Here is a 12,959-nt window from a genome sequence, read left to right as displayed (position 1 = left end):
GAAACTCTTATGTTTTTTTATTGTCATGTAAATCTATTAAATAAAAAATAATTTATGAAATAAAAAAATTTATTGAATCCAATAATATGCATAACATGCGTCACGATATTAGTTGGTTGACTTGAATTCACATGATTTTTTTTAATTAAATTTTTTAATTAATTTCTTTCTTCAACATCAACATCGAGTTGATTGGAAATTTAGCTTTTTAATTTTTTTTTCAAAATTACCTCTGAAGTTCTACATGTCACCTCAAATTAATCCGAGTAAATTCAATGTATTTCCATTTTAATATTAAATAAAATATTATTTAATATATAACTAATTTTAAATTCATGGTTAAAATTTATTTTTGTAATAGATAAGTTAGTTAGCTATACTCTCTTTTTTTTCTTTTTTGACTTAGAAACAATGTCGAATGCGGAACAAGTCTCTTGTCGAGAAGATTTACATCTAGAATTCTTGGTCAATATGAGACGTCGGCATCGGCATCTGGGAATTACAGCAAACAAAGATCTATAATTAATTTGAATACCGTCTTAGTTTTTATTCAGTTGAATTTATGTTCTATAAAATTAAAATAAATAAAAAATGTTAGAAGCCTAGAGAGGTAAGAGAAAAAGGGAATGGAAAAACTTTTATGACAATAATTAAAGACAGAATTCGTGCACATAAATTGGTCCACATCCAGGTTGAACCAGCAGCTAACCCACAATTTTTCTGTTTTCCTCTTTTAAGAATGATGAAGAAGAGATGTCAAGGAAATTATTGAAGATAATTCATTCAATGGATTTTTTTAAGGGGTCCGATCCAATTTTGTTTGTACTTAAAAGTTGAAACTAGCCTGGCAGCTGTACTCAAATAAGCATCTTCTTAGTGTTTCCTTTTCTTTCCAGCTAAATTTTCATGTTCTAAAAGTTCAGTTGAAGTCACGTTTAGAGCCGGTTTGGAAACACGATTTGCATTGTATTTTTTTAAATTTTAAAAATTATTTTTTATTTTTATTAAAAATTATTTTTTTATGTTTTTAGATTATTTTGATTTGTTGATCTCTAAATTAATTTTTTAAAAATAAAAAATATTATTTTGATGTATTTCTAAATAAAAAGCACTTTGAATCGCAACCACTACCACAATCCTAAATAGACCCTTAAACTTTTATTTTTGTTAAAAAGACATTATTTTTTATTATTTTATATAAAAAAACAGTTGTAAACACACCTAAAACACAATGTATTTGTTCAAAAAACGCTTTTAAAATTTTTTGATTTTTTGATTTTAAATTAATTTTTTTATTATTTTAGATTAGTTTTTATGTTAAAAATAAATATATTTTTTTAAATATTATCTTAATATATTTTTAAATAAAAATATATTTTAAAAAATAACAATTATTATAATTTCAAATACCATGTGCCTCACTTCCTGCAATCTGGATTGATATTTGCCAGCACTGCATAATATATTAATTTTCAGGGCGTGAATATTCTCTCATGAGCTTTCACTTGTTTATAAGAAACCTTAAACATGTCTTTTTTCTTCTTCGTTTTTTTTTAAGTAGTGGGTGAGTCAGTTTGAATATGTTTTTAATATTCCCGACATTGTTTATAAAAATTTCAAGGTGTGGTATGACATTAGAGTTCCTGTAATAACATTTTTTTATTAAATCATTATTGTGGTTCTAATTTTAAAAATTAAGTGATTGTGACTTCATCCGTACCGTTAGACAGTAGTGGTCCTTTTATTTACAGTTAACTCGATTCTTTATAACTTAGACTTTTAAATAAAAGGAAGGACACGTGTTTGAGTTTCATATAATAAAAATTGATTGAGAATTTTAAAATATATAAATTATTATTTATTTACCCCCGTTTTTTAAACTTTATTTTCCAAAGTAAAATAAAATAAAAATTAAGCTCGTTTTTTATTTATTTATGTTGGGTTTTTCCATTTTTTTAGATTTTTATTTTATTTTATTTTAGAAAACCAGAAAAAATAATCCAGGACAGAGAGATTATATGTAACAGGTAGAAAAGCTCAAACACAAAAATTCAAAACATTCATAAAACAAATTAAATTGATAAATCATACCTATGAAATTTACACATTTACCCCATCAAATGTTTCTCATCAATAAATCCTCTGCCTTTTCCTTAATTAAATATTATTATATCATCTTTTGATTTGCATGACCTATAGTATAAGTTAATCAATTTGTGATCATAGAAATAAGTAAGAAATTAATAAAAAAATTTATTTTTTGATAGTGTGAATAACAATTCAAAAAAATAAACAGAATAGGGAAATTAGTGGTAAATAAATAAATAAAATTGGAAAATATTTAATGATTTTTTATATTATTTTTTCAAATTTTTAATCATTTTTATATTATAACTAATAATAGACCGTTTATGAACGCTTTCCACAAAAATTTAATTTTTTTTACTTAAATTTAATTTTTTTATGTTTTCAGATCGTTTTGATGTGCTGATGTAAAAAATAATTTTTAAAAAATAAAAAAAATATTATTTTAATGCATTTTTAGATGAAATTATTTTGGAAAGCAACAACTATTACACTCCTAAACACAACCTAAATATCTGACACATGCCCTCAAAATTAATGGGAATTTTTAATTTGATTATAGGTAAAGGGATTAACATTGTCTAACAACCAAACCATGCATCTAATTGCTCAAATTAAAACTATAAAGATGTCTTTATAAGAAAAAAAATCCACAACGGATTTAGATTTTCATTAAACCAATTTTCTACAATATTCTGTTATTTGAATGATGAATGAGCCAATATTTATATCTTTCAGCTTAAAAAGTATGTCAAAAAATCATCTTAATCTAATAATTTAAGTTGTTAAATAAAATTTTAAAATATAATTTATATTATTCTCTCTAACATGCATTCTCAAGTGCTTGAAATTTACACAAGTTCATATTACCTTGTACTTAATTTTTATCAAATAAATAAAGATGGTGAGATTCAAACTTGTGATTATTTGGTCATCAAAGTTCTAATATCATGTCAAAAAACCATCTCAATTCAATAACTTAAAATATTAAATGATATTTTAAAATATAATTTATATTATTTTTTCTATTAAATTAACCGTTTTAAATTATTAGCCTTCGCTCGCCTGTTCAATGAATAATGAGAAGGCTTTGAACAAAAGGGTTCTAGTGGGTCCAGCCTTCCTCAAAATTGCTGGCTCGGACATGTATGGCATACACCGTGGTCAAGAATGAGAGTGAGAGCAATGTTATGGTGGGGGCACTGCTTCTTGGACATTCAAAGAATATGCCTTGCAAGCAACTTTATACATTACTATTAAAAAATAAATAGTAATAAAAAAATAAAGATTAAATTGATAGGTAAAAAATTGAAAAAAATTTATAATTTGAAAAATTATTTCAAATAAAATAAATTATAAAAATAAAAATAATGATTAAATCTGATAAATAAAAAAATATTAATTAAGAAAAATATAAGAGAAACATGAATAGAATGAGTGCTGGAGTTGATATAAAAATTAAATTATATCAAATTTTAAAAAATGTAATAGAGAAAATAATAATAATAATATATATAGCAATAAAAAGATTGAAGATAAAAAATATATAACATTCAAAAGATTGAAGATCAAATTTGATATAATCAACAAATAACATGATATTTTTGAGTTTTTTTTACAACTTTTGGAAATGTATTTTACTAAAAATAAAAAGAAAACACTTTCTTGAAAACAAAGATAAAGTTTTCTTTGATCAGAAAATATTTTTTGTTGATAAACTTTTGAAAAGTATATTTGACTTAAAATAAAAAATAAATTTTTTTTTGAAAACCAAATAAGTTTTTCAATTACTACAAAATATTTTCTATTGACTAATCTCTTTAATAATAAATAAATATAAAAAAACTTGAAAAATAATTTCCAAAAAAATTACTTTCCAGTTTCCATTTACCGGATGACATGGGTTTTAAGATTCATAAGGCTGCAAAAATAAGAAGCCAGCTCATGCAAGGCAAGGTAGCTAAAGGACAACCTTAAAAAAAAAAAAAAAAAGTATGGTAATGGTCACATGATCCATATTAGACAGTTGCGTTTCGTCTACATTACTAATTAAAGCACGCTAGTCCAATCTTTCATTTCTGTTTTCTTTAATTAAACGCTGGATCCCATGGCCTGGAGAAGACAAACCTCAAACTAATTAATTCTTTTTGTTTGTTCAATTGAATTTCTAAAGGCTCATAATTCTCAATCAAATCTCTGCATCAACATATGTTAACGGAGATCGTATAAATTTACAACGTTAGCTCTAGTTCTGTCATAGAAAAACACTCAAATACAGAGGTCTCTTCCGTTCTCTACTCGAGTTTTGCATGAACAGGTTCAGTTACAGGGCTTGATAAGTGAAAGGGTTCTAGGTTTTAATAGTTTTTGAAGAAGATTTAGAGGGTTTTAAACACCAGAGAGTACTGTAATCTCAGTTGATTTGGACAGTTCAACAACTACTCTTAGGAAAGCAATTGCAGCATGAATTACACATCAAGAAATGACTTCTGTCATTAAGAAAAGGAAGAAAGGGAAAGAACTTTCGTTTGCACTATTTGAAACGCTCTGTGCTACTAAACACTTGCCCTCGGAGATGCAGAAAATTAGATCCCATGTTTGTCTGTGCTCCATACTGAGTTCCTTTGCCCGTTTCTGTCGAGATTTTAAGTAGAGATATAAATTCAATTATTTCTTCCCCTCTTCATTTCAAATGGCAAGAACCAAACTCAGTGGACGGTGCGATACTCTTGCAGTTTGCAACGTTATCTCTTTATTATCATCGGCAATATTGTCAGCTTTTGGCATCTCATCATGAATGCCTTTATTAAAGAAATGTTCTTTAAAATGTGAAGCAATGCCATACCTATGATAATGTCTTTTAACAAAATCAAATCAACTTTCAAGAATGATGATATTCAGGCACATCCATCATCAGATTAAGATATGGTCTGTCTTTGTTAAATGATGGGTGCTCTGCACGACAAATCCTCAGGTGGAGTTGTATGCTCTGCCTTTATACATGCATGCGTTATTATGCCTTTATATACAGTCTTGCTAATCACCTCTTCGTTTTGGAAATAGCGTCATCTCCTTTAAGTTTTTAGCCCTTAAAATTTAGATTTGATCCATCTCACTTGTGTTTCATGTGAAATCTGTTGTACAAATAGTATCTTATTCAATAAAGATTAAAAAAAAAAAAATACTTATAATAAGAGAAAACACACTAAAGATGTAAAATCTTTTGGATGCTGGATCGGGCATCTTCATAGTACCTTTCAAGCAAAACTCAGTTTTCACCTCTAATTCAGATCTTGTTAGCCCATGTATCAATTGTAGAATTTGTGTAAATTATTGTTACTAAATCCCACCTAGCTAGACCCAACTTGGTTAATCTGTTCCTATCTGAAGATAATTTGGTTAAAATTTATTGATATTTTTATTATTTTTAAAAAATATATATTTTTAATTTTTTTAAAAATAAATTAATATGTCTTATCCATAGCCTGAGTTTGCATCAGGTCTACCTAAAATAGCTATTCTGGCTAATAAAATTCATTCACAGTTGGTGTGTCTAGTGAACAAACCATGTGGCTTGTGCCATTGAATGTTTTTATTGTATGATCCCTTGGTTGGACCAATTGGCCCATGCCATTCCCTTCCCACGTGGGAGGTCGATCCTACACTAATCCTATTTATTTTAAAAATAAAAAAAGGCACATCATACCATAAATTCATAGCACCATTTTCTAATTGATGAGCTCGGGATTATGTAAAACTCTTGCATAATCAAAAGAGGTACAGTCTTCGTTCAGTAGGAAATCAGATTTGACTAAGATCTTTGTCAATTAGCTTTAGTATAAGAATTGAAACTAGATGGACTGGTAATAAGAGATTGTGACTAAAAAATTTACAGTTTCAAGTTTGAGCTCTATGATTGCTAATATGATGACCACTGGAAATTTACATGACCGTTACCTTTCAAGACATATGAGATTAGTTGAGGTATACGCAAGCTGGCCCGGACACCCACGTTAATAAAAAAAAAAATTACAACACATAATGAAAATCATTTCTTGTTGTTTTTTTTAATAGTTTGATTGATTTGGTCCCTTATTTTCATTTTTAATTTTTAAATTATTAATATATGAGATTTAATTTTCTTTTAATACATCAACCCTTTCAAAAAATCTAATTAAGGTTGGATTACTAATGACATATCATAATGTAGATATTAAAAGAAGGTGTGTGGAAATGCCCAATTAAAATTAATATATTTAGATAAAAAAAATTAAAACCCACATGCTCAAATGCTCAATCGAGAAAATATATAAAATAAGGGTGTTAATTATCATTTATAAAATTGATTAAGTTAATAAACAAGAGTATGCATCAGCCTTTTCTCTAGGCTAATAATAGTAAAAAAATTTATTCGATGGCCATGATTTTGTATATTAACTAAATTCAAATTATATCTTTAAATAAACGCATTTCATAAGTTTAATGCATTAAAAATAATTCAATATTCGAATTTATAGAGTGAAAAAAAAACCTCTGCTTTTATGAATTCACATTTATCCCACACGTGTCAGTTTTAGAGTGGCTTAGATATTTTAAGGGAAGATAAAGAACAGCAACAGTACAGGACGGCTTGGGCGGTGTCAAATTGTAAGACTGAAAGCGACCGGAAAGCCCATCTTCCCTGAATTGCTGGCATCACCGCTTCTCACAGTCACCGTCTCCAATGTCACAAATTCCACGCAGCATAAAATCCATGCAATTCCTCCAATATTTAATTATTTAGGAAAATATTTTATTTGATCACCAATTATAAATTTAATTTGAATCTTGACTAACATTCACTAGAGTGCCACCAGTATGTTTGTTTAAGCAGTGTAGCAATTTTTTTTAAAATTTTTAATTTTTTTATATTTTTGGATATTTGGATATATTAATATTAAAAATAAAGTTAAATATAATACAAAACATTACCTAACATGTGATGGAAAGGCAATATCTTAACAGCATGCCATCAAAATTCTAGGAGAAATGGTGGTGCCGCCCATTTGGGTGGTGGGTGGTGGGTGGCAGGCAGGCAAAGTAGCCTATGATGGAAAGAAAGTACATATAATATAAGCAAACTTTACACACTCATCAACAATTGAAACTTCTCTTCCCCATTTGACCATACCATCAAAGTACTTTATGTGCTATAAAGTCTTTCTACCTGCAAATCCACCTTTCAACCTACTCAATTGAATACTGACTTTTCCTTTGGAAGTTCCAACTCGTCTTTAATGATTGAAACCCTAGTTCTAAAACCTGGTTTGCCCAATGACTCAACTCTAGATCCAGTTAAAAATTCAAGAATTCAAGTTAAGCGAGGTTGATTTTTTACCTAGATAAAACTCACTTCTCAACTTGTTGATTTTTTTAAAAAATAAATTAATCAAAACAATATTTTTTTTATTTTTTAAAAAAATCTTGAGATGTTAACCCGAGTTTCTTAATCTGTGACTTAACCTTGTCTCGAGTCTGTTCCGGATGAATTTTATGACCATGGTTGAACCAATGGAGCATGAGGAACAACGAGACTCCTAGAATGGGATCAGACTCAGTATAAAAGTCTTGAGTTCAATCTAAGTTCAACTTTTCTGGGCCTACGATTGTCTTAGCTAGCTAGCTCATGGGTTGGTAGAGTACAAGACTAACGAACGAGACCCAAAAAGGTTATTTTCTTAATGAGCTGGTTCGAGAATTGTTCCCATTGTTGAGGAGAGTGTCCTCTTGGATGTCAGTGGGCTAACTCCTAGTTTGATTTCTTCTTTATCCACCCCAATTCACTCCAAACTATCCTTATTTTTTATATATTTAAAATGATGGCTGTTTTTTTAAAATATTTTTTTTATTAAAATAAAAAATTTTTATTTTTAATACCAGCACATTAAAATAATTCAAAACATAAAATATTTAATTTTAAATAAAAAAAATTAAATTTCTAAAAAATAAGGCTTCAACCTACAATCACTTGATCTGGACTTAAATCCAAAGGGATGTTAAAAAACAAAGTCTTCACAGACATACAAGTTTAGATAATTTGTCTTACTATTATTGATGAAGAAAGATATAATTTTTCTATTAAAATTAACCCGAAAGCACCTAATAAGCATTGTTATTAAACCCGGACTGGCCTAGCAGGTCGACTTGATGGCTGGACTGGTCCAGGTAAGATAAAAGATCGGCCAGTGTAATAACCTGACAAAACCCGATCTACCCGACGAGTCAACCCATGACCCGAGCGACCTGGATGAGACCCGATGTTTTTTTTTTCAAATGTGATTTTTGTTCTATACCTCTCTTTTTCATATATATTTTTAATCGATTATTAACATATTTTAAAGTTCACTATATAAATACTAGAAAAATATGGGATTTGAAACCCTTTAATATATATATATTCTATATTCTCAAGAAAAAAAATATTTTTTCAATGTGGGATTTGGAGTCCTTTCGTATATACACTCTATGTTCACAAGAAAAAAGTTAAGTTTTTTCAATATGGAATAAAAAACTTTTTGATTTAAATACTTCAACTTCAAAAGATAACATAATATCTTTTCAATACGAGATTTGAAATCCTTTAATATACATACTCTATGTTCATAAGAAAAAAGTTATGTTTTTTAAATGTGGAATAAAAAAAATTAGTTTAAATACTTCAACTTAAAATGATAACATACTTCTTTTCAATGTGAGATAAAAAAAATTTTATATATTCTTTTAAACTTCATTATTTACAACATATATAATCTATATTCACATGAATTGTTTCTTAATTTTTTCATATAAAATATTAAAACTTTAAATTTTTTTTTTAATTTTTTGCAGGTTAACTCATGAAACTTGGGACCGGGTCCCTTGACTGGATCAAACCCTAGATCATGTTTGATAACTATACTTATAAAAAAAAAATTGTTTTGAAAAATTTAGATAATTATTAAACTTTACAAGTGATACGATTCATAAAACTCGGCAGTCGAGAATGGTAATGAGAACAAAGAATACCATTCTTTCTTCTTAAAAATCTTATATTAATATATAAGATTTACTATGAGTATTTAGAAAAATATATTTTTCTGAAATATAAATTAATATATAAAAACATGTTATTAAAATCAATTTTTTTATTTACTACTTATTAAAACACAGAAGTTATAGTAAAATCACGCAAGCAGGTAATCAGCCCACCTAGATACCTAGATAAATTCTATGCTGAAAAGACAAATAGTAGCAATTAGCATATGCACAATCAATTCAAGTCAACCTTGTACTAAATCGCTACCTCCTTGGTCTTGTTTAATCACTTGCATGGGTAGACATAAACATAACGAGTTTTTGTTATTTAAAAATGCTTATAAAATGGTTATTTTTTTTAAAAAATTAATTATTTTAGTGTTTTTAAATATTTTGATATGTTAATATCAAAAATAAATTTTAAAAAATAAAAAATATTATTTTAATATATATATATATTAAAAAATAATCATTAGAAAATAGAAAGAATAGTTCTGCAAGTCACGGTAAGGGACGGGGAGCCCACTTGGGAAATTGTGACTTAGATTTTGAAAATACAAGGATAGACAGACACATCACGCGGCTGATTTGGTGCTACTTTGGCGTTATTTTCCTTTCTTTTCCCATCTTCTTGGTATCCATGCCCGGGAATCATTCATACACGAAGGAATGCGAAACAATCAAGGATCCCTTATCCATTGGTAATGAAATTACAATAAATTTCTAGCCACTCTGAGTTGCTACCCTCCTCGTGGACAGATTGAGATCGAAATTAATTTCATTGCACGTGCTTCGACTATGTTTCTTGTTCAAGATCTTACAGTAGATGCTCCCTGTCATACCATTTTTTGGTTAGATTCGAGAGCAAGTCTAGCAGACACAAATTAGAGATTAGTTTCATTGTTTCTTTGCTTTGATAGTTTCTTAAGTAGAACCTTAACTTGCAGCAAGCAAACCATTTCATTTGGCAATGGCATGCAAGGCGTGATAAGAGGATGATGGGCTGCTAGCTTTTTGGCCATTTCCCAACAACATTGAATCATGTATAGTGTGGAGGACAACTTTTTTCTGGAGCTTATCCATATCTTCTCGATCTCGTGTAAAGCGTGCCTTGTTTTGCCTTTTGTCAAGGAGTACTGGATGTACCTTCCATTTTTATCTTGGCCCAATATTGTTCAAGCGGAAATCTTGTTCTATTTGCTTCAAAAAGCATAGTCAGGAGCTGGTCCATGTAAAGTGTAGTCTTTGATGACTGTTGTTCCCTTTTCATTTTTCTATTTCATGACTTTTAGATAGTGGAAACACCATTTCCTCTTGTTTTTTACTACAAGCAAATGCTAGAAGCAAAGAAGACAAAAAAGGTAGTTCAAACACTCTGTATTTCCCTGAATTTCTGTTGGAAAAACAAGGTCTAGGGGGGCTGATTGCTTGCAGGTTATTGTTTACTCTGGCCTCCTATTGCAAAGCTAAAGGGTGGGAATGTTCCGATCCATCTTCTGACTGTCAACAACAAAGAGTATTCCTTGCAAGAAAAGGGAGCCGTCTACAATGCCTTAAATAGAAAATCTTTGCAATAGGTATTGAGAAATATTGAAGAACACTTGCAAAACTTTGAAATTTGTTGAAAGGAATTCATTTGAATATTGCAACATCCAGAACCCACTATGATTCATACAGCTGTGGACAGTGAGGTCAACCAAATGTTGTTTAATTTTTCTTTGTAGAGCTCTAGATCACGAAATGACATGCTATAGATCCAATGCCAGAGAATAATGGCATTCAAGAAAATGCCTTACTGTCATTTGATTAACCAAAATAGAAAAAAAAACATATCATGCATGTGTAGAACAAGCACAAATACGATCATCCAAAGTAAATGGCTGAAGTTTATAGATAGTAGTATCACTTTTATTTGTTCTGTTTAAAAAGCTTTAAGAAAGCTAATAAGCTTGCAACTCAACTAGCATCCATGTCCTCTCAAGTGTCTCTTTGGTAAAAAAAGAAAAAAAACTAACACCCATTTCACTTTAATAAACTCTTTCTCACGGACAATTACAAACCTCTAATTACCTATAGAATTTACTCATGACAATTTTGGGTTACCACCAAACTTTAACTCGTCAGTGAGTTGGAAACACCCTAACATCATCCAAGACAGGGCCACACATATGACCATAATCGTGCATCTTGTTGTGATAGTATGAACTGTAAAATGTAATCCTTGTCCTTTCTGAAATTGCCTGGAACCTTAAACTTGCAGTCTTGGATCCACCCTTTCCCTGAGAAACATAGGGTGCTTTGACAGTTTCCTTGGCAGCAAAAGCCTCAACCATCATAGATCCATGGCAAGCATTCTTTGCATCTCCAATTGTAAATGTGAGGTTATAAAATTTGTTAGGAATTGTCCTAATGACTTGTGCTATGGCACTCTCTCTCCCAGCTACCATCTCAATCGCGGCAAATCCTGAGGGAACAAAGAAGTGCTTCTTGTCAATGTATTTTACAGGTTTGAGAGATTCAACGATCCAGCCGGGGAGTGGTGAGATTAGATCTTGTTGTTTGGCAGGGATCAAGATTCCAGTTGAGAAGTTCTTGAACACATGTGGACCAACTTCAAAGCCACTATTTTTAACCAGGTTGCCTGTATACAATTAAATGAAAATACAAACAATCACTTCGGTTGTCTAAAGAGAGCACATATATAAAACAACAAATGACTTCAGCAAATTCTAAGAATCCTGTAAAAGCTAGGATCTTACCAATAGTACGCTTGAGAGGTGGCAGCTCCTTGATTGCAATAGCATCCAATAGAGGTCCACAAGAGGGGTCCTCTTGAACACCAGGGTTATGAAATGTGACCTTGACAGCTTTAGAAGTAGCTTTCCAAGCCAAGGAATAAGTGTCACCACCATCACTGCTATACAAGGTCTGAAGAGGGAGGTCGCTTGACTGGCCAGGGACTGAGACCCTTAGCACTTCATCTTGAGCACAGGTTCTGGTGGCTCCAAATGTGAGTGCATAGACTGAGCCTGGTTTGACAGTAAGAATTTGAGAGATAGAGGCCTCATTGCCCAGCCTCACTGCATGGACCCCCCGAGGAATGGCTAGGAAGAATCCCCCTGGTTGTGGCCCACCTGAGACATACTCTACTAAGCCATTGATTTCCCATTTTGGGAGTGAGTGTTTTCCTATGATCACTGTTTTCTTGAGGTTTGATTTTGCTGGTGCCTCTTCAAAATCCCCATTTTCAACAAGTCCTGCAAAATATTTCCATATTACATAAGGTCATATATGATCATCCATATCACAAGAGCTGTAAGAATATCTTACATAAACTATAATAAAAAAGCGAGGCTATTGCTTACCATCAAGAGGTGGAGGTGGAATGGCAGCATTAGCTAAGCCATGGCAAAAGGAGAAAAGGAGAGCAACGCAAATAGAGAGGAACAAAGCCATTGTGTGTGCTTTGCTTTTCAAGAAGTGGCTCCCTAAATAGGGAAGGAAAAGTCCCGAGGTGGGTCTGAAAAATGGAAAAAATCTATTTATATATTCATAATACAAAAAAAAAAAAAAAAAAAAAAGTTGGATGCATCGAAGAAAGGTAAATAACAGTAGAAAACAACCCATGTTAAAGGGGCACCAAATTAGCCGTGCGATGTGTCGGGCTGTCCCTCTATTTTTAAAATCAAAGTCCCAAGTTTCCATGAACCTTCTTGATTCATGTGGATCCTTCATTGGTTGCCGTGATTTGCTCTCTCCTAGGACTTCTTCGATGACTAGATGTCTGATCTCTTCCTAATCTTGACTCCTTTGTTTCATGT

At 30.5% G+C, this 12,959-nt stretch overlaps 1 protein-coding gene across 1 annotated transcript; it reads right to left on the bottom strand.

The window, feature by feature from the left end:
- Positions 1 to 11,024: 11,024 nt before the first annotated feature.
- LOC7484016 (protein DUF642 L-GALACTONO-1,4-LACTONE-RESPONSIVE GENE 2) lies at positions 11,025 to 12,671 on the bottom strand. The gene is made up of 3 exons (XM_002322683.4): positions 12,504 to 12,671; positions 11,898 to 12,395; positions 11,025 to 11,779 (listed from the first exon to the last, which is right to left on the bottom strand). The coding sequence occupies exons 1-3, from the start codon at positions 12,592 to 12,594 to the stop codon at positions 11,259 to 11,261; spliced, it is 1,110 nt and encodes a 369-aa protein (XP_002322719.2). The 5' UTR covers positions 12,595 to 12,671; the 3' UTR covers positions 11,025 to 11,258.
- Positions 12,672 to 12,959: the final 288 nt, after the last annotated feature.

This window comes from Populus trichocarpa, chromosome 16 (assembly GCF_000002775.5).
Source record: "Populus trichocarpa isolate Nisqually-1 chromosome 16, P.trichocarpa_v4.1, whole genome shotgun sequence".
Lineage (NCBI taxonomy): Eukaryota > Viridiplantae > Streptophyta > Magnoliopsida > Malpighiales > Salicaceae > Populus > Populus trichocarpa.
The sequence above is the reverse complement of the archived record's forward strand: the minus strand, read 5'-3'. Positions and strand labels throughout refer to the sequence as shown.